Source organism: Anomaloglossus baeobatrachus, chromosome 8 (assembly GCF_048569485.1).
Source record: "Anomaloglossus baeobatrachus isolate aAnoBae1 chromosome 8, aAnoBae1.hap1, whole genome shotgun sequence".
Taxonomy (NCBI): domain Eukaryota; kingdom Metazoa; phylum Chordata; class Amphibia; order Anura; family Aromobatidae; genus Anomaloglossus; species Anomaloglossus baeobatrachus.
Genome location: NC_134360.1, coordinates 89,480,014 through 89,501,239, shown reverse-complemented (window position 1 = coordinate 89,501,239; position 21,226 = coordinate 89,480,014). Strand labels below are relative to the sequence as shown.

General features: G+C 42.7%; 1 protein-coding gene across 3 annotated transcripts in view; it reads right to left on the bottom strand.

Annotated features, from left to right (window-relative positions):
* LOC142249911 (cytochrome P450 2D15-like) overlaps positions 1–21,226 on the bottom strand; it is a 106,055-nt gene that overhangs the window by 30,056 nt on the left and 54,773 nt on the right. For all 3 annotated transcript variants that reach the window (XM_075321887.1, XM_075321886.1, XM_075321888.1), the window contains exons 2-4: positions 20,054–20,225; positions 19,665–19,817; positions 6,425–6,585 (exon numbers count right to left, since the gene is read on the bottom strand). In XM_075321887.1, coding sequence (XP_075178002.1) covers positions 6,425–6,585; positions 19,665–19,817; positions 20,054–20,225 — 486 coding nt within the window. The remainder of the gene's footprint in view (positions 1–6,424; positions 6,586–19,664; positions 19,818–20,053; positions 20,226–21,226) is intronic.

Here is a 21,226-nt window from a genome sequence, read left to right as displayed (position 1 = left end):
GGAGGGGAACATAGATCCTGTATAGTGGTGTTAAATCATAAAATAAAAGATTATAATGCACCAACCATCACCAATATAAGAAAAATCTCTTTAGAATCAAATGAAAACTATATAAATATATGTACATATATACGGAAATACGGGAGCCCATAATCTTTGGACCAACCTTCAACATATCTCGACAATCAAAATGATATGTAAATCTCAAAACCACATATAGAAAAATTTACATGTACACATCGAAAAATATAATACATCCAACACAAATAAAAACATATACGAAAAATCCATAATAAAACCAAGTCCATGTGATGGTATGATCTCGTGATAAGAAACACATAAATATGATATTAAAATCAACAAAGAAATGACATCATATAATAAAATAATCTCGTAATAAAACACATGAATATGATATTAGAATCAAAAAAGAAGTGACATTATAAAATAACCCTAAAAATTTTTTTAAAAAAGTGAACACCTTCCTCCTTTACTCTCTGTGATCTGCTGTCTGCTGGTGGCTGCTGCCTGGGATCCGCAAAATACATGCTTTTATAGTAGTTGTGGCTTGCACAACTGCATTTGGTGAGTACCTTGACTCCCCCCTCCCCACCCCGTACATATTGGGGTAAAACCCTATTGCGCTTGGTTTTTCCACAGTCTTCTCCACGTTGCGGTACTACTGGACCTGGCAAGACCAGATCTTCTTTATCTGTGGACGGAGCAGCAGAGGGTCGTTTTGTTTTAATGGATTACTTCAATAATCGACTGTCATCAAGGGAGAAGTTGATCCTTCAAACCGTAGGTACCCCAGAGATACACAATATTGACTGGGAGCTTGATTTGCCCGATATTTATTCAGAAGAAGATACTGCTATGATGAAGAAATTGTTTCTTCGTTTGGAAGATTTACTTAAGGAGGAACTTCGGTTTGGGCTTGATGCCCGGTTTTTAACTATTTACATGGAAGAAAAACTCTGTCCCAGGGGGCTCAGAATCAAACATGAGTCGCCCTTTCCTACTGATCCTTTGTTCTCCAATGAGTGGGACACTATCCTAAGGAATTGTATGCAGAGCATGTTGCAATGTCTGTTCAAAAAACGTAATATGATTGCTACTGAGGCATCCAGGAACATTGCAGAACTTTATAAAGACCTGAATAAATATGATCTACATCCAGAGTTCAAAATATTGAATTCTGACATTAACACTAAACTGATTCAATTAGAGCAAGACACTATTTTTCGTAAGGCTAAGAAATTACAAAGGGACAGGACTGATATGATCCCCAAAAAAACACAGGAGGGAGAGACAGAGACCACCGTCAGAGATCCTCCTGCTCGTAGACCCAGATCGCAGGGGAGCTATAGGAACTTCTTTAATAGCAAGTATCATAAGAATAGTACAGTGTCACGTAACAGGAAAGATATTATTAAAGGGGTCAATGCTGCCATGCCCAGAGGTACCTCTATTGTTACGCCCAATGTGGGCAACCCTCCTCATGTACCTATATCAGTTGGAGACACGGAGGAGGTTTTTGCGGAGTCTACTGTAGATGTTGCTTCCATCAAGGGAGATCATGCTGCAGCTGCCTCTGTAGCTCCCCCTCCCTCCAGAGTACCCATTGATTTTGAGGATACAAGACTACAGGTCGAGTCTCTAAGACTACAGATTGAGAGAATCCGGAAAAATAGGGAATCTCTTTCTTGTTTGGATACAATTGTTACCCCTGTACAGAAAGGGGATCTCCCGGATAATGACTTTATAGACTTATTAGATATATCAGTGCACAATGATTTTCTACCTTTACCTGCTTCATCTGAGATGACTGATTGTGATCCCTGTTTTGAGACATCTTTATCTGAGCCAAGTACCTCTACTGATGGCTTGATCACCATTGATAATACTCATAAGAATGATGTTTGCGTGCCTTTTTTACCCCTTGCCAGGGTTTCACAGATGCCTATCACGAAATTTATGACTCCCAGAGGAGCAAAAAGAAAAAACACTGCAGAGGGACTAGAGCAGGAGTTAGGCTCAAGCAAAAAAGAGAAAAAATTCATATAAGTAAAACTGACAATCTTGGTATATTTAACCTTTCTAGCCATACCCTGTCTAAAAATGAGATTAACGTCCTTAAAAAAGGTCTGTCTTTCTGCCCTACTAAGCCTTCCAATGACTTCGAGCTTTTTGTGGATTTCCAGAAATTCATCAGAAAGCTCACACTCACTAGGCACTTTCAAATGAATAGACCTATTTCCAACAACAAAGGTGATAGTAGTGATGATTTCCTTCACACTGAATATAGGGTCAAATCGAACTTTTATCCCCTACATAGTACAGGGCACCACATCAAGACCTTTAAGGACTTGGTCTTGGAAGATTTTAAGAGATTACAGAAAACCAAACAACCCATGAGGTCAAATCTATCTAGGGAAGAAAAAATGGCACTGTCTTCCTTGAAAAACAACACAAATTTAGTGATCCGTAATGCGGATAAGGGGGGGGGCATTGTCCTACAGGATAAAAGTAGTTATATCCAGGAAGCATTGAGGATGCTGTCCAATAATAATCATTATGAGATAGTGGGGGTATCCACATATCAAGAGTCGATTTTAAAATATCGGGCTCTGATAAAAAAGGCCTCAGACTCGGGGATTCTAAACCAAGATGAGTATAAATTTCTAGATATTAAGAATCCAGCATTGCCATTTTATTATCATCTCCCGAAAATTCATAAATGCCTGAGCAATCCCCCTGGGAGACCAATTATATCTGGGATCGGGTCACTTACCGAGAACCTGGCAGCCTATGTGGACTGCATAATGAGGGCACATGTCAATAATCTAAGGAGTTTTCTTAGGGACTCACCCCACCTCATAGGGATTTTAAAGGACATCACTTGGAAAGAGTCGTTTTTATTTCTGACTCTGGATATTGCATCTTTATATACCAATATTGCACATGATCTTGGTCTTGAGTGTTTCAAGCAGTTCTTGGAAGTTGATGACCGCCTACCTGTTGCACAAAAGGAATTTCTCTTTGACAGTATGAGATTTATTTCTGAAAATAATTTCTTTAGTTTCCAAGATACGATGTACCACCAGTGCTGTGGCGTTGCCATGGGCTCTAGGGCAGCACCCACTTTTGCTAATCTAGTGATGGGACTGTGTGAGCTTCAATATATTTACTCATCTGTGTTGTTCAGACACGTAGTGGTCTATAGAAGATATATTGATGACCTATTCATTATTTGGGATAATACCGAAAATAATTGCTCATTGTTTTTGGAGGGTATTGAGAATAACACGTGGGGTTTAAAATTCTCACCTACTATAGATCATACGTCTATCAATTTCCTTGATCTTACTATCTCGCATGCTAACAATTCAATTATTACTAAGACTTTCTTCAAGAAAGTAGATAGTAACAGTTATATCAATTTTAATAGTGGCCATTATGATAAATGGCTACTCAATGTCCCCAAGAACCAGTACCATAGGATTAGGAGAAATTGCACGCGAGATGAAGACTTCAAGGATCAGGCTAAAATCCTGAAAGATAGGTTTATTGATAAGAATTATCCCCTGAAGGTTATAAAGAAAGCATATCATGACAATAGGGGCCAGACGCAATATGATGCACTAGATGCAAGGGACAGGGGGCTGCAGAGAGGCATGCAGAAGGAGAATTTCTCCTCCAATTTTTTGACCACTTTTAGTTGTGATGGTGAGGCCATCAAAGGGGTTTTAAGGAAGCACTGGTCCATATTACAAAATGACCCTTATCTTAAAGAGGTGTTACCTGCTCGTCCTGGTGTCACCTTTCGTAGAGCAACCAACCTGAAAAATCATCTAGCCCCGAGTAGGCTGCGGAACCCACCTTGTACTATGGGGACGGACAAACCCATGGGAGCATTCAAGTGTTTTACTAAGAATTGTCTCTGTTGCAGGTCTATTCAACATGGAAGAGTCAGTTTTGGCTCTCTCCCTGATAGTGGGGAATTTTTGATACAGGGACACCTTACGTGTCAATCCGACTTTGTAATTTATCTAATCGAATGTGACTGCGGCAAACGGTATGTAGGGCGGACCATTCAAGCCCTACATAAAAGAATGAATTCCCATAGGCATAATGTCAAGGTGGGATTCCTACTACATGGACTATCTAGGCACACCACGATATATCATGAGAAGAAGTTTAAACTAAAAGTGACTCCAATAGAACAAGTACCCCCGTTTGTTCCCAATAGGATGGATACCCTTAATAAAAAAGAAACATATTGGATATATAAGTTAAATACATTAAAGCCCCAGGGTCTAAATGAGGTTACTGACTTATTTCATTAATTTATACCTGAGGGATCAGTAATCCTTTTTAGTCATTTTATGGTCATTTTTAAATATTAAAAATTTTTTTTGATTTTTTAAAAAATTTTTTAGGGTTATTTTATAATGTCACTTCTTTTTTGATTCTAATATCATATTCATGTGTTTTATTACGAGATTATTTTATTATATGATGTCATTTCTTTGTTGATTTTAATATCATATTTATGTGTTTCTTATCACGAGATCATACCATCACATGGACTTGGTTTTATTATGGATTTTTCGTATATGTTTTTATTTGTGTTGGATGTATTATATTTTTCGATGTGTACATGTAAATTTTTCTATATGTGGTTTTGAGATTTACATATCATTTTGATTGTCGAGATATGTTGAAGGTTGGTCCAAAGATTATGGGCTCCCGTATTTCCGTATATATGTACATATATTTATATAGTTTTCATTTGATTCTAAAGAGATTTTTCTTATATTGGTGATGGTTGGTGCATTATAATCTTTTATTTTATGATTTAACACCACTATACAGGATCTATGTTCCCCTCCGGGGATTCACCACTTTTTTCTTTTTTCTTTATTAACTCAGACAGAGACATATACCATCTTTACAATACTCCCTGGATACCCCTTTTTACTGGGTTAATGGGCGCTTAGTCTCTCCTTTGATAGGTTAAAGAGTTTTTCTTCACTTTCACTCCCACGCATGCGCGTGGAGTTTTTTTCCCACGCGTCTGCCCTCCATTGAACCCTGGTTCTTGCTTCATATCACTGACGCATGCGTCCTGTCTATTTTTCCCACGCTCTGAACTTTCTTGAACCCTGCCTGGGTTACTGATCTGTAGCGGGCTTCGTGCTCCTGCAGACCCATTCATAAATACACTGCACTGTCACGGGAGATATACTTTTTTCAATGGGAGGATTGCACATGCTCTGGTGGCGGCTTGAGCTCGGTCGTATATCCCTGTTTCAATGTGATTTACAGACCTAGGGCTCCCTAAGTTTGTGCACCTCTCTACTCTTGAGTTTGGACACATCATAACTGAGATTTATACGGGTTGTATACGCTACACTCCAGATTGCACACTTAGTGAATTGTGTGTTCACTATTATATTTTGTGGAGTCTCCCCCTATCTATGTATATGTATATTTATTTATTTATTTTTTTCAATTTTAATTGTTTCAGTTGATGGTGATGTCATCACATCGGTCCTGTCTTCTGATGGGTGACACATGTTATTTCTTTTTTAATTGAGTAGGCTGGCCGTAGTACGTCACATTTTGACAACGTGGCTGTGCTTCCCGCCGGTTTTTTTGCTTTAATGACGTCATATACACTATATAATGCAGGTCTTTGTCCGTTTGGGACAGATTTGATGTTTCTTGTTCTTGATGGTCCTGATGAAGGGGGCAGAAGCTCCAGAAACGCGTTGACCCATATGATTAATAAAGTGACATTAATCTGAACATCTGCTGGAGTGATCTCTTTGGCGCAGCAAGTGAACACCTTCCTCCTTTACTCTCTGTGATCTGCATCAGGAGGTGAGCAGCACGAGATTAACCCTTTAAATCAAGTTTTGTCAAGCGTTTTCTACTTGGACCTTACTAGGTAGCCCTAAGTAATGCTTAGGTCTAAACAAAAAGACAAATTGATTCCTGGGTCTCTCCATATATTGTTTAAGTCCATAACTGAGGGGCGCCTAATTGGTAAAGCCCACTCATTTAAAGCACCATTCAAGCGTTTTTTTTTATTGCACTGCTAGAGTGATGCTTTAAATGTAAATCCCCTGACCCCTGTCTTTTGCTCAACTTCCATCACCGCCGCTCCAGTCGGTCTTGGCAATTTGGGACCTGCCGGCAGCTGCATTAATTCATTGAGCACAACGGAGCTAACAACTCATTACAAGTCTAAGAGAGCCTCATTCTGACTCTCATAGATATGCATTAAGACCTTGTGACGTAGCTTCTGACGTATGGATAATCAGTAGTTACGGTGACAAGATGGCACCAGGTAGCAAAAACCTGCTGACAGATTCGATTATCACAAATATTTATTTTGTATGTTAACATATCTTACCTGTGCAAAAAATCCACTTTCTGCTTTTAAGGCATCTTCAAAGACACGCAGCAGTTTATTGAACTTTCCATCATCATACTCAAATCTGTCCCCAAACACAATGGAACTGATTATATTGCTAACTGCAGTATTTAGCAAAAAATGGGGGTCAAAGGGCTTCCCTGTAAACAAAAGAAACAAAAAATGCCTTCAATTATAACAGAATCCACAAAATTCAGCTTTTTTGTACTGTCAGGGCTATCATCTCCACCCAGCCCGATTTCACCTTCATGACCAGGCCAATTTGTGCCACTTTATGATGTAATATGTCTGGAACGCTGCAACGGATCCCGATGATTCTAGGACTGTTTTTTCATGAGACATTGTACTTTATAACAGCGTTGAATTTAGGACAATATTTTTTGTGAGTAATTGTAAAAATATCACAAATGTAACAAAAATTAGGTAATTTTCAAACTTTTAATTTTTATACCTTTAAACCAGAGAGTTATGTCACACAAAATAATTAACAAACATTTCCCACATGTCTACTTTAGATCAGCATCATTTTTGGAACATATTTTTTTTGTTAGTAAGTTAGAATTGTTAAAGGTGTTGTCCACTACTACCCCTCCTGATTCCACATGTTTCTGAAGGAAGGTATGGATGCCGGCCCATGGGGGAGCCACATTTCTTCACCCGAGAGAGTCAGTGTGTATGTATGACTCTAGGCAGTATGTACAACACTTACTATTCTCTTCGAGTTGGTGTCCATCAACCGCAGCCGGTCCCAGTCATAAACACAGTAGACAAACACGTGACACCGGAGTACTCTTGGTAAACCAAAACTTGAACAGTTTTTTCTTTCCACACTATGACAGACATGGCCTCACTCCTGGCGGTTCTGAGCCTATTGTTTCTCTGGGGTACTCTTAGTCGACCTATCCCCACTATCTTGGAACTAGCCCTCAAGCTGCCGGGCACCTGTTTCTCCATTCCTACACTCTTCCTCTCACCGTTTCTGGGGCTAAATGGCTGTCAAGTCGTGTGACTTCCCTGAGCCCACCGGTGTGAGTCTTAGGCTCCAGACCTTAAAGACGTTACCTCAGGGTTCCCTGACTGGCTCCTGACAATCTTCCATGTGTGTAGTCCTCAAACCCTTCTGCAGAACTTACACTCAGCTCTCTCTGTAATCAGGGATTAACTCCCTCTGCGCAACATTAGTTCCACCCACCCAGTGAGCTGAACCTGACATTAACTGTTTCTATTACTAGCAAAATCTATCTACATAGCATTCCTATATTTTACATTACTTCTTATAATTAACATCTAATTCCTGAACCTTTACTTCAAGCTACATCCTACTTAATATTCTCCTCTCTGCTATACAGTGCCTACAAGTAGTATTCAACCCCCTGCAGATTTAGCAGGTTTGATAAGATGCAAATAAGTTAGAGCCTGCAAACTTCAAACAAGAGCAGGATTTATTAACAGATGCATAAATCTTACAAACCAACAAGTTATGTTGCTCAGTTACATTTTAATAAATTTTCAACATAAAAGTGTGGGTCAATTATTATTCAACCCCTAAGTTTAATATTTTGTGGAATAACCCTTGTTTGCAATTACAGCTAATAATCGTCTTTTATAAAGACCTGATTAGGCCGGCACAGGTCTCTGGAGTTATCTTGGCCCACTCCTCCATGCAGATTTTCTCCAAGTTATCTAGGTTCTTTGGGTGTCTCATGTGGACTTTAATCTTGAGCTCCTTCCACAAGTTTTCAATTGGGTTAAGGTCAGGAGACTGACTAGGCCACTGCAACACCTTGATTTTTTCCCTCTTGAACCAGGCCTTGGTTTTCTTGGCTGTGTGCTTTGGGTCGTTGTCTTGTTGGAAGATGAAATGACGACCCATCTTAAGATCCTTGATGGAGGAGCGGAGGTTCTTGGCCAAAATCTCCAGGTAGGCCGTGCTATCAATCTTCCCATGGATGCGGACCAGATGGCCAGGCCCCTTGGCTGAGAAACAGCCCCACAGCATGATGCTGCCACCACCATGCTTGACTGTAGGGATGGTATTCTTGGGGTCGTATGCAGTGCCATCCAGTCTCCAAACGTCACATGTGTGGTTGGCACCAAAGATCTCGATCTTGGTCTCATCAGACCAGAGAACCTTGAACCAGTCTGTCTCAGAGTCCTCCAAGTGATCATGAGCAAACTGTAGACGAGCCTTGACATGACGCTTTGAAAGTAAAGGTACCTTACGGACTCGTCTGGAACGGAGACCATTGCGGTGGAGTACGTTACTTATGGTATTGACTGAAACCAATGTCCCCACTGCCATGAGATCTTCCCGGAGCTCCTTCCTTGTTGTCTTTGGGTTAGTCTTGACTCTTCGGACAAGCCTGGCCTTGGCACGGGTGGAAACTTTCAAAGGCTGTCCAGGCCGTGGAAGGCTAACAGTAGTTCCATAAGCCTTCCACTTCCGGATGATGCTCCCAACAGTGGAGACAGGTAGGCCCAACTCCTTGGAAAGGGTTTTGTACCCCTTGCCAGCCTTGTGACCCTCCACGATCTTGTCTCTGATGGCCTTGGAATGCTCCTTTGTCTTTCCCATGTTGACCAAGTATGAGTGCTGTTCACAAGTTTGGGGAGGGTCTTAATTAGTCAGAAAAGGCTGGAAAAAGAGATAATTAATCCAAACATGTGAAGCTCATTGTTCTTTGTGCCGGAAATACTTCTTAATACTTTAGTGGAACCAAATAGAATTCTTGTGGTTTGAGGGGTTGAATAATAAATGACCCTCTGAATAAACTTTTCACAATTTAAAAAAAAAATAAAAAAAGAAATAACATTCTTTTTTGCTGCAGTGCATTTCACACTTCCAGGCTGATCTACAGTCCAAATGTCTCAATGCCAAGGTAATTCCGAATGTGTAAACCTGCTAAATCTGCAGGGGGTTGAATACTACTTGTAGGCACTGTATCTGTTAATTTAGTCTTAATCTAAAGTATCCGATTAACACACATTGTTAATATGTGCCGGGCGCCCCAGCGGCGGATCGAACTGGTCGGATCCGGGGTTAGTGTCCGTTTGTGGCTAGAGGGTCTCCGGACCTGGGGGCTTAGGGGCCACACTCTAAAGTGAAAAGGGGATATTTACAGGGGAGTTATAGTTCGTGACGCCACCCGTGGTGTGCGGTAACTGGGAGTACCGCCGCTGCCGTTAGGAGTACCTGGGGTGATAGAGTGGGGCAGCAAGGTGTCATTTCCCTCCACGGGTAGGGGTAGGCCCCGGTACTCTGGATGATGCTACTGGATGCCGTGAAGGGGGAATCACTCAGGTACTCACTCAGCCAATAAGCAAACGCTGACAACCGGGTAAACCAAGTCTCTGGGTGCCGCAGCCTCTCAAAGGGGAGCTCGTCCGGGTCCCGTCAACTGCAGTGCTGCCTGCTGATCCGTGACCTGCCTCCTGGCACAAAGTTTAAATTCACCGTAGTGGCCCAGTAGTCTGAAACTTGCCGGACCCCCCTCCCCACTGTGGCTAAGTGTGGGAGCCTGCTCTCAGAGCTCACGCTTGGGATTTTAGTGGGCTGCTTGCATGGAAGGCCCTATCCCCCTCATTGCACTAGTGCCCCTTTTCTGGAGCTAGTGGGAACAGTCCATAAAGGCCCCGTTCTCTGCAGGTTAATTGCCGGGTTGTCTGAAGCTTCTCCCCGACCTAGGGTCCGTGTACCCCGCCATGCCTTTGGTCCTGGACCGGTGATAGGACCAGGCTGCTGACCATCTTTCTTGACAGATTCAGGCACCTAGCCTCAATCCCCTGCGACTGGGGTCCGACTCCTCTAGGTCCAGACCACCGTCTGCAACCTAGTCAGCTTCTCCTGGGAGCCACTACTCCCAGCCTCCTCCACTTCACTACTCCACTTCACTACTGCTTCACTACACTTCTCACCTCCCCTCCCTGACCCCTAGGTGGGCGACCCTATTCCGCCCAAGCCGCCCACTGGTGTGTCTGGTGGGTATGGTGCAGGGTGTATCTAGGATTTGATTTGCTGTTGGAGGCAGCACTGTAAGATAGGGACCCAGAACCATGAGGGATTTGAATACTGCACTGAAGAGAAAAAGTGTGCAGTACCCTGTGACAACCTGATAGTCCAGGGGCGTCACAAATATGTGACGCCCTGGCAAAACCAGGTAGTCACAAAAGTGTACATCCTCCTTGTCACCACCAGAAACCCACACTCAGGTACAACACACAGCCATTAAACCCTAGCCACCCCCCTCGTGATAATAGGCACACACCAGTGGGCGGGACCTGGTGAATGAGAATGCCCACCTAGGGGTCCTGAGGTGTGAGAGGCGGGTACACAGAAGTTGAGTTCTGACAGTCGAAGTTGACAGTTGAAGTGAGAGGAGCGAAGTGTGCAGTGTAGTCAGGGGTAGGAGCCCTTGGACTACCCAGCTAAGTGGCAGACAGTGAACAGGGCCACAGGCGACGGAGATCTGGTCACGGGTAACCTTAAGGGGACCGGGGTAGGGTTGTAGCCCGTCGGTGCCGACAGCGGGAATCCAATCCAGAGGCTGTGCACAGTTGGGGTGCCTGGACCCTAGGACGAGGAAGGTTGCAAGCCCCTCTCCAATTAACCAGCTGGGGACAAGGTTCCAGACTTTGTCCCGTTAACTGCCCAGATAGAGCGAAACAGAAGCCCAACGTGGGGGATAGGGTGTCCGGTCAGCTTTTGCGGGCCACTGCTCCCAAATACACACAGAACAGGGAGTGCACTTCTCCGTTCCATGCAAAGTCGTCCAAAAGGAAAGACAAACATAGAGTGCAGGAGGAAGGGACACCTGTTCATTAACCTGGGTGCGGGACCCGAGTACACCCTCCAACGGCAGCCGGTTACTGGCAACTTGGTTTACTACTGGACTTGTGTGAAATTACTGAACTGTGAGTACACCATTGACCCCCGGTCCAACCCGGCGCACCACCTCCAGCAGCCATCACTCCCGTGTTCAGACTGCGGGCCCCGGGACTACACCTCCCCTACCCGTGGAGGGGATCCCATCTTGCTGCCCCGCTCCATCAGCCCCGGGTGCCCCATCACCAGGCAGCGGCGGTGCCACCATCCCTCACCGCAACCCACGGGTGGCGTCACAGACACAACACCTCCCCTGTAAATATCCCCTTTCCGACGGTTGTGAGGACGGGTGGCCGTGCGAGTCCGGGTCCGGTCACCACTTGAGCCGCAGCAGCGAACACGGATCCGAGCAGGCCCCCAAGAGAAGCGGCAGCGGCCCCCGCCCGCAACAAATACATATCCCATTACGCTTTACATAACCATACACTTTACATTGTAGGGGGCTTGACCACCCCTATATCTCCCCCAGGTAAAATAAAAAAGGCTATACAAACAGGAGCAAACATCTGAAAGTTAGCGTCAGCTGCAGCTCCCACGTCCTGATGATTGCCGTAACTCATCACGTGTGTCCAGCTTGTGCTTCTCGAATCACACACCCATAAAATAAGTGGACTCTCCTCACTACATTAATGTCAAACATATGAATGCTAACTGCAGTTTAGGCATACAGTATTGTGGGGCTTAGAAGGGTGGGGGGCATGTGGATTCAGATATCATTAGATTCTTTTGATGGGAGCCACGTCACTTTTCCACAGCCTTAGTGCTACCAGTAACTTGGACACCCTCTATATTTCTGATAACAGATAACGGACCTTAGTGTGTTGTTTTTTTTTTGTTGTGGGATGAGTTGAAGTTTTCATCAGTAGCATTTGGGGTACAGAGCATTTTGGATCATTTCACATGTATCCGGAGTTCTATGCTGAGTACTTACATCAAGGTTTCCATCTAAATACAGTGGAACCTTGGTTTACGAGAACAATCCATTCTGGGAGGGAGCTTGTAAACCAAGTTACTCATCTAGCAAAGCAAAATTTCCCATAGGAAATAATTGCAGCTCAGACAATTCATTCCACAACTTGTACATTGTCCCAACCTGGTCCCCTATTGTGCCATTCCACACACGCACAAACACACACACACACACACACACACACACACATATTATGCTCACCTTACTCTCCGTTCCTTTGGCGGCCTCCTGGTTCTTGTAGTCCGCAGGTATGTGTATCCGGTAACTATCGCGACCAATGCAGGAGTTTCCGCAGTCAGCGCTTCAACAGCAGACGTCATATGCAGGAGCTGCTTGTCTATGTTTAGTCGCTGCGCTGACGTCAAAGGCATGAGCCACTTGCCTCTGATTGGTCAGCGTGCTGCCTTTGAGAAGCGGCTGACGGCGGAAGCTCCTGCATCGTCGCGAAGGTTACCAGATACACATACTGTACCTGCGGACTACAAGAACCAGGAGGCCACCGAGGGAACGGAGGGTAAGGTGAGCATAATATGTGTTTGTGTGTGTTAGTGCGTGTGTGGAGCCCCTGAGGCTCCAGTCACCACAGAGTATTGCATCTTATTTAAGGTGCGATATTTGCCTCGGCTATGGAGGGGGTTAATCACTGTTGTTCCACATTTACACTTTACATACAGCTTAAGAGCCTTCTCACAGGGGAAGATGGCTCAGGGAAGGCAGGGGGGTGGCCATCACTAGGCATGGGATTTCCCCAGTCACTGAAGCCAGCCACCTGGGGGGCGGGTTCCACTTGGAGTAGAAGTAGGAGCAAACTCACACAATCTTCAGTCAGTCTACCCGGGACACCAGTTCTGGGACAAGACACCATCACCACTTTCTTCTCTTCTCTTCACGGGGCCTGCGGCTTGGAGCGGAGCGCTCAGCCCAGGTTCCTCATGGCTGGAAGGGCAATTCTGACAAAGGACTTTCTTCTTTAAAACACCGGTGACTGCTTCTAACTTATCCAAGGTCAACGGGGCACATCACAGCGGGTGACCGGTACTACCCGGGCGAGTGGCACAAAGAGTAAGTAAAGACACCTGGAACCGCAGCATCTGACTCGGACTCTTATTACCGGCGCTACCGCCAGCGCACCTCGGCGCCAAAGGCCATCGCCATCACTACTTCCCTCATCATCCTTCCCAGGGCCCACTCCATATGGCGGGAGCGATACCATCTTCGGCTGCTATTACCATCCGCCCCGGAGGACAGCAACAGCAGCGGCGGCTAATCCCTGGCCTCGTACCAAAGGTGGCATCATAACAATCTTCCTACTACAATCCCCATCATCCTCCCTCCTTATTGGTGTACACCTTGGGGCACGAAGCCGGGCAGGCCACCGCAATATCCCAGACCATCACACCGGCGTGGCGACGAGTAACTCAGGTACGAGAACCCGTACCTGAATCCCCCTGCCCCCTGGATGCTACACGAGTTTGTGCGGACTGCAATAGCGGGTCAGAGGGCGGTGAAAGTACGGAACCGGAAGTGTGTGCAGTGAGTATTTGCTCGTGCAGCAAAGCATTGCTCGTAAACAAGAGTTACAAATTTACAGCAAGCTTTGCTCGTATAGCGAAATACTCGCACACCAAGTTACTCCTAAACCGAGGTTCCACTGTATCTGAAACACGTGATTCGATGAAGCCCACGACAGATCGCTGTGCGGACCACTCTCCACACATCAGCGAGCTGGCAGACAGGAGGACATTGCGATGCTGTAGGGAACAGTGACCGGTAAGTATACAGTACTTATTCACTGCCCCCCGCGCTGATGATTATGCGTAGGGGAAGTGAATATAGCCACACAAGATCACTCCAGGCTGTAGTTGCCAGGGGTGATCACGCGGGCCAGCTCTTCTGCCCATCATTCCGCCCACCTGTCACCGCTGAGAGATGATTGGCGGGAGGATGCGAGCATATGAAATGAGCGGGCCCACGTGGTCACAGCAGGCGCTGTTACAGCCTGCTCACACCGCCGATGACCCGCTCCACCGCAGTGATGCCCTACATACAGACTATTCGACCCCCCCCCCCCACTTTCACTTTCCCCGGACATTTGGGGAGGGGGGCGTCTTATAGTCGGAAAATATGGTATATAACACTCTTTCTTCAATTTGCACTGGTACTTATATGTATGGCTATTTTCAATCCATATGATTATGCTCATTCCATATTATAGATATTTGTTGCCTTCTTAATTTGACAACATTTGTCTAATGTGATGGCTAGGATCTAGTGATGATTGTGACTAGCATATGTAACTTTAATTAGTATTGTATTTACTTCATTACTGTATTGTTAGGATAATGAACATATCTGTAGTCATTGCCACATAATTCCATTCTTACTCATCATCTCTTACCCTGTCCTGACTGAAAAAAACAACCAAACAATACCTATTTTTGTACAAATTCATTGAAACTTTATTAGGGACTATTGAGAAGTGTTACACACGTGGTCAAAATTGTTGACACCCCTCGTTTAACGAAAGAAAAATCCACGATGGTCACAGAAATAACTTGAATCTGACAAAAGTAATAATACATAAAAAAAATCTATGAAAATAAACAAATGAAAGTCGGACATTGCTTTTTAACCATGCTTCCACTGAATTTTTAAAAAAATAAAACTCATGAAACAGGCCTGGGCAGAAATTATGGTAGCCCTGAAAATAATGTAACAACTAACTAATTAGCATCACAGGGGACTACCATCTTGTAATCAGTCAGTGGGACTATATATAGGGCTACAGATACTCACTGTGCTGTTTGGTGACATGGTGTGTACCACACTCAACATGGACCAGAGGAAGTGAAGGAAAGAGTTGTCTCAGGAGATTAGAAAGAAAATTCTAGACAAGCATGTTAAAGGTAAAGGTTATAAGACCATCTCCAAGCAGCTTGATGTTCCTGTGACTACAGTTGCACATATTATTCAGAAATTTAAGAACCATGGGACTGTAGCCAACCTCCCTGGACGTGGTCACAGGAGGAAAATTGATGACAAATCAAAGAGATGGATAATATGAATGGTAACAGAAGAGCCCAGAAAAACGTCTAAAGAGATTAAAGGTGAACTTCAAGCGCTTAAATCACTATACTAATGCTGACTATAGTTATTTCAGGCTGTGTTCTATATTATGTCCACAAGATGGCACCAAAGTATAACAAACCAAATGTCAATAGCACATATCCTTATTATAGTAGATGCAGGTAAGCTTCATTAAATACATGTATGGCACCAAAACCAAATACAACAAAGGACAGCACAAGGAACATCAGTGTCAGATAGCACCATCCGTCATTGTTTGAGCTAAAGTGGATTTCATGGGAGACGACCAAGGAGGACACCATTGTTGACAAAAAATCGTAAAAGAACAAGATTGGAATTTGCCAAACTATATGTTGACAAGCTACAAAACCTCTGGGAGAATGTAGTATGGACAGATGAGACAAAAATTGAACTTTTTGGCAAGGCACATCATCACTATGTTCACAGATAGAAAAATGATGCATGTCAACAAAAGAACACTGTCCCTGCTGTGAAACATGGAGGAGGCTCTATTATGTTCTGGGGCTGCTTTGCTGCATCTGGCACAGGGTGTCTTAAATCTGTGCAGGGTAAAATGAAATCTCAAGACTATCAAGGGATTATAGAGAGAAATGTGCTGCCCAGTGTCAGAAAGCTTGGTATCAGTCGCAGGTCATGGGTCTTGTAACAGGATAATGACCCAAAACAAAGCTAAAAACACCCAAGAATGGCTAAGAGGAAAACATTGGACTATTCTGAAGTGGCCTTTTATGAGCCCCGACCTAAATCCTATTGAGTATCTTTGGAAAGAGCTGAAATATGCCATCTGGAAAAGACAACCTTCAAACAGGAGACAACTAGAGCACTTTGCTCTTGAGGAATCGCCAAATACCTGTCGAGAGGTGCAGAAGTCTCATTGACAGTTACAGGAATAGTTTGATTGCAGTGATTGCCTCAAAAGGTTGTGCAACCAAATATTAAGTTAAGGAGGAACCATCATTTCTGTCCAGGCCTATTCATGAGTTTTATTTTTTGTTAAATTCTGTGGAAGCAGAAAATCAATGTCTGACATTCATTTTTGACTGTGTGTATTACACTGTTTCCCCAAAAATAAAACCTATTCCGAAAATAAGCCCTAGTATGATTGTGAGGGATTTTTTGAATAAGCTTAAAATATAAGCCCTACTCCAAAAATAAGCCATAGTTGATGTTCCAAGCAGCTATAAAAGGTAAAGAATACAGCAGGACTGTCCATCTAGGAAAGCAGAAATCGCCAAGAGAAAGCAGACACCCCGCCCACTCCCCCACCCCCCAAAAACAAATAAAATAAATCACGCTCACCAGACCCCAAAAAATTACAAACAAAAATTAGTACCCATGATAGATTAAAATAGATCCACACATATAGGAGCAAGAAAACAGGATAACATTAAAATCAATTTTTTAATTGAAAAATATTAAAACAGTAAAAAGAGAGAATGTACAGAAAAATGCTTAAGGGGGACCGTACAGCATACAGGACAAAACACAGCATATATAAGGTAATACAAACAAGCCAGTAAGGTATTAAAGTATAATATTATAATATTACAAGTGCAAATAAAAATATCTAAACAAAAATAATAGGTTGAATCAAAAAAATAAATCCAAAAAAAATAATATTATTTAAAGTGAATATAAGTATATAATAGATGTATATAGACCAAAAGTGTCTAGTGCTTGTGCAAAAATTGCTCAATATGAATCACAATACCAATGCTGACTATAATGTTATTTCAGGCTGTATTCTATATTATGTCCACAAGATGGCACCAAAGTATAACAAACCATATGTCAACATCGCATATCCTTATTATAGTAGATGCAGATAAGCTTTATTAACGTGTATGGCACCAACACCAAATAAAACAAAGGACAAATTATAACAACATAGGTATAGGATAAATAGCTACCTGAGTGATAAAGACAAAGGCTGAATGGTCCCTCACCCCGACGTGATGTCCGTTTCGTAAACCTTCCTCAGGGGACGTGTCTGAGCAAGAAGGAAGTGGGCTTTAATACAAACAAGTCAGTAAGGTGTTAAAATATAATATTACACGTGCAAATAAAAATATATAAACAAAAATAAAAGGCCTTGACTTCTGAAAGAGCAATAAATAGATTAGCACAAGTGTGCCGCCGTCTTCAGGTCTGTGACACGTAGCGTGCGGTCCATAGAGGAAATCATTTTTATGTGGTAGCATCATATGTAGGCGCATGCGCCACTTCTGACTTTTTCCATTACACGTCACCGTTTGGATGCAGTTACATTGGATAAGGGGGTATTTAAAGCCCACTTCCTTCTCATCCCCACACGTTCCCTGAGGAAGGGACGTCTGGGTGAGGGACCATTTGTCTTTATCACTCAGGTAGCTATTTGGCCTATATCTATGTTGATATAATTTGTCCTTTGTTTTATTTGGCTTTGGTGCCATACATGGTAATGAAGCTTATCTGCTTCTACCATAATAAGGATATTCGATATTGACATTTGGTTTGTTATACTTTGGCGCCATCTTGTGGACATAATATAGAATGCAGCCTGAAATAACATTATAGTCAGTTGTGGTATTGGGATTTATACTACAGTTCAAAAGTTTGGGGTCACCCAGACAATTTTGTCTTTTCCATGAAAAATCGTACTTTTAATCATCAAATGAGTTGCATAATAAATAGAAAATATAGTCCAGACATTGACGAGGTTAGAAATAATGATTTTTACTTGAAATAATAATTTTCTCCTTTAATCCTTTCCTTTAATTAGCCAGTCTCCGATATGGCTTTTTCTTTGCCACGCTGCATTGAAGGCCAGCATCCTGGACTCACGTCTTCACTCTAGACGTTGACACTGGCGTTTTGTGGGTACTATTTAATGAAGCTGCCAGTTGAGGATCTGTTTAATTTAATGTTAGCGTCATTGAAAAAAAAAATGTACTTTCCTTTCAAAAATAAGGAAATACCTAAGTGACCCTAAACTTTTGACCTGTAGTGTACATTGAGCAATTTTTGTTTGCACAACTACTAGACACTTTTGGTCTATATACATCTATTATATACTTATATTCACTTAATATAATATTATTTATTTTTTTGGATGGTATATAGTCTTTGATGCGACCTTTTATTTTTGTTAATATATTTTTATTTTCACTTGTAATATTATATTTGAATACCTTACTGACTTGTTTGTATTACCTTATTTATGCTGTGTTTGTCCTGTATGCTGTACGGTCCCCCTTAAGCATTTTTCTGTACATTCTCTCTTTTTAAGGTTTTAATATTTTTCAATAAAATATTGATTTCAATGATATCTGTTTTTTTCTTCTATATGTGTGGATCTATTTTAATCTACCATGGGTGTTATCCCAAACAATTACAGCTGGTAAGTGCCATTGGTGGATGGGTTATCACACAGAGATCTGGTCGCTGTCAGGTCCCTCTCCATTCCAACTGCACTACACTGCAGCTCTCACAAACAGAACAGGTACCAGTATTACTCAGTGTAAGTGATACTGCTTCCAGAAGCCAACCGCTGTAGAACACAGGGGGACCTGACAGTGATGCAGATCTGTGTATGAGAGCCCATTCACTTGCCAACTCTAATTGTTTGGGGTCTGGAAAGTGTAACCCTTTCAGGTGGTGTCTGCTTGCTTTTGGGGGTAACTTAGCAGTACATAGAGAATAATTAATTGAAGCAGGTAATTTAAACCCTTGTAAATATGGTCTGTACCCACCACTATTGGACGGATTCTGCACCATGAGAATAACAGATCAGATAAGAAAATGTGCATCTGAGCCAGTAATAGGAGTAACACAAAATGTTGGTGTTCCACAATGTGAGGACCTGATTAGATTTGAAGAAATGTTGATTTTTGTTCAAGAATAAATGTGGATTGTTGTTCATGGGAAAATATAAGACATCCCCTGAAAATAAGCCCCAGCGCATCTTTCAGAGCCATAAAATAATATAAGACCCTGTCTTCTTTTCGGGGAAACACTATACATACATTGTTTCACTCCTGTTTTTATACAGAGTTGTGGTGCCATTTGTTGGTTCCCACTTTTTAAACTTATCTTTTTTATTCTTTTTTGTAATCTAATAAAAACAAACATTAAACTTGCATGATTTTTGAATCTCCCAGGATTCATCATTTATATACTGTAGATGAGTGTTTCATTTATTTATTCATGCGACTGGCACTTTACCCACTTACATATTCATGCCACAAGTTTAATACCAGAGAATTTTTCTGCTCACTGACCTTTTAGTGATTGGAACTCAGCACACAAAAATTCGGCTTCCTCTGAAACTCTCGTTTCAAGAGATTTCTTTCCCATGCCAAAATCTCTCAGTGTAGTTAAGGAAAACCTTCTTTGCTCCTGCCATGCTCGACCATAATGTGCCAGGCTCACCCCTGTTAACAGACAATGCAAAAATCACACAGATTGGAAGCCATTGTTGTTTAAACAAATTACTGAAATTTTGACCAAACAAAAATATTCTCAAGTGTTGTTGGTGCTAACAGCACAGTTATTAGACATGGCTTTACTTTATAGTGCTAAATCCTGCTGACAGGTTCTCTTTAAATAATCTCTGTGCTCAGAAATCCCCTTTATTCTATTTCCATAATATAATATATTTAATGGTTACCTTTTGAATTTCCAGTTATCCCAAGAGACTCAAACAAAGGGAATCGAGGCCTATCGGCTATATCCTCAGACTTTTGCATCAAAGCTTCTTTCATTACTTCAAACCCATTGAGTACAACCATATTTTGCCAAAAATATTGCAGGCTGAATACATCTCCATACTGCTTGGTAAGCTAGGGAGTAAAGAATAAGATGCATGGTTAAAGAGTCACTAATATCTTTTAATTCCTACACCAACATATGAAGTAGAAGTACCGGTACATCATATCTTGCTGATGTTTCTCGCAAATGGAGGTACCAGTACATCATGGTGATCTAGCAGGCACAGGAGCTCAGCTTAAGGCCTCTTTCACACGTCAGTAATTCTGGTATGTATGTGACAGTTTTATATGTAACAGAATCACAAACATATGCAGACCCATTAAAATCAATGGGTCTGCACACACATCAGTGCTTTTTCTATGACCGTGTCTCTGTGCAGCGTACACGCGTGTCCGTGTTGCCGCATGGAGATATGTCAATTTTTTCTGGCACCACTGATGTTTCACAGACCACACTATGGTGTGATCTGTGAAACACGTACCAGAAAAGCACGTACATTGAAAATAAAAAGCTTTTTATACTCACTTTGTCCAGCGACGCTGTCTCTGGCCGCTGCTCTCAGCTGCTTCCAAGCCAGGCAATTATTCTTATGCGTATGCATTTATGCACTGCACAGCTGACTCGTAAGTAGCTGCAATGGTGAGAGACACAGCGGCCGGAGACAGCATTCAGGAGACTTCAGCACCATGGATAGCAGGAGTGGGGACAGGTGAGCTGACCTCCATGTGCTATCATGGATCACTGATCACAGATAGCACATGTAAAACCCACATGTGCCATAAATCACAGCACACGGAGGGACATATGCGTTTTTAACACGTCAGTGAAAAACGTCTGTGTTTTTCACTGATGTGTGAAACAGGCCTAAGTGAGAACCAAGCTCAGGGTGTCACAGCCAGGGAGGTGCCCTCATCATCCCTAAATGCCACAATCAATTTACCCCCTAAATGCCGCAATCAATAGCAATCGCAGCATTTAGAAGGTTGGGAGAAGGAGTGCGCTGCCTCCCCCACCCGATCGGGAGACCGAGGTTCAAATTCATTACAGCAGTGATCACAGTAATAGAGGGACT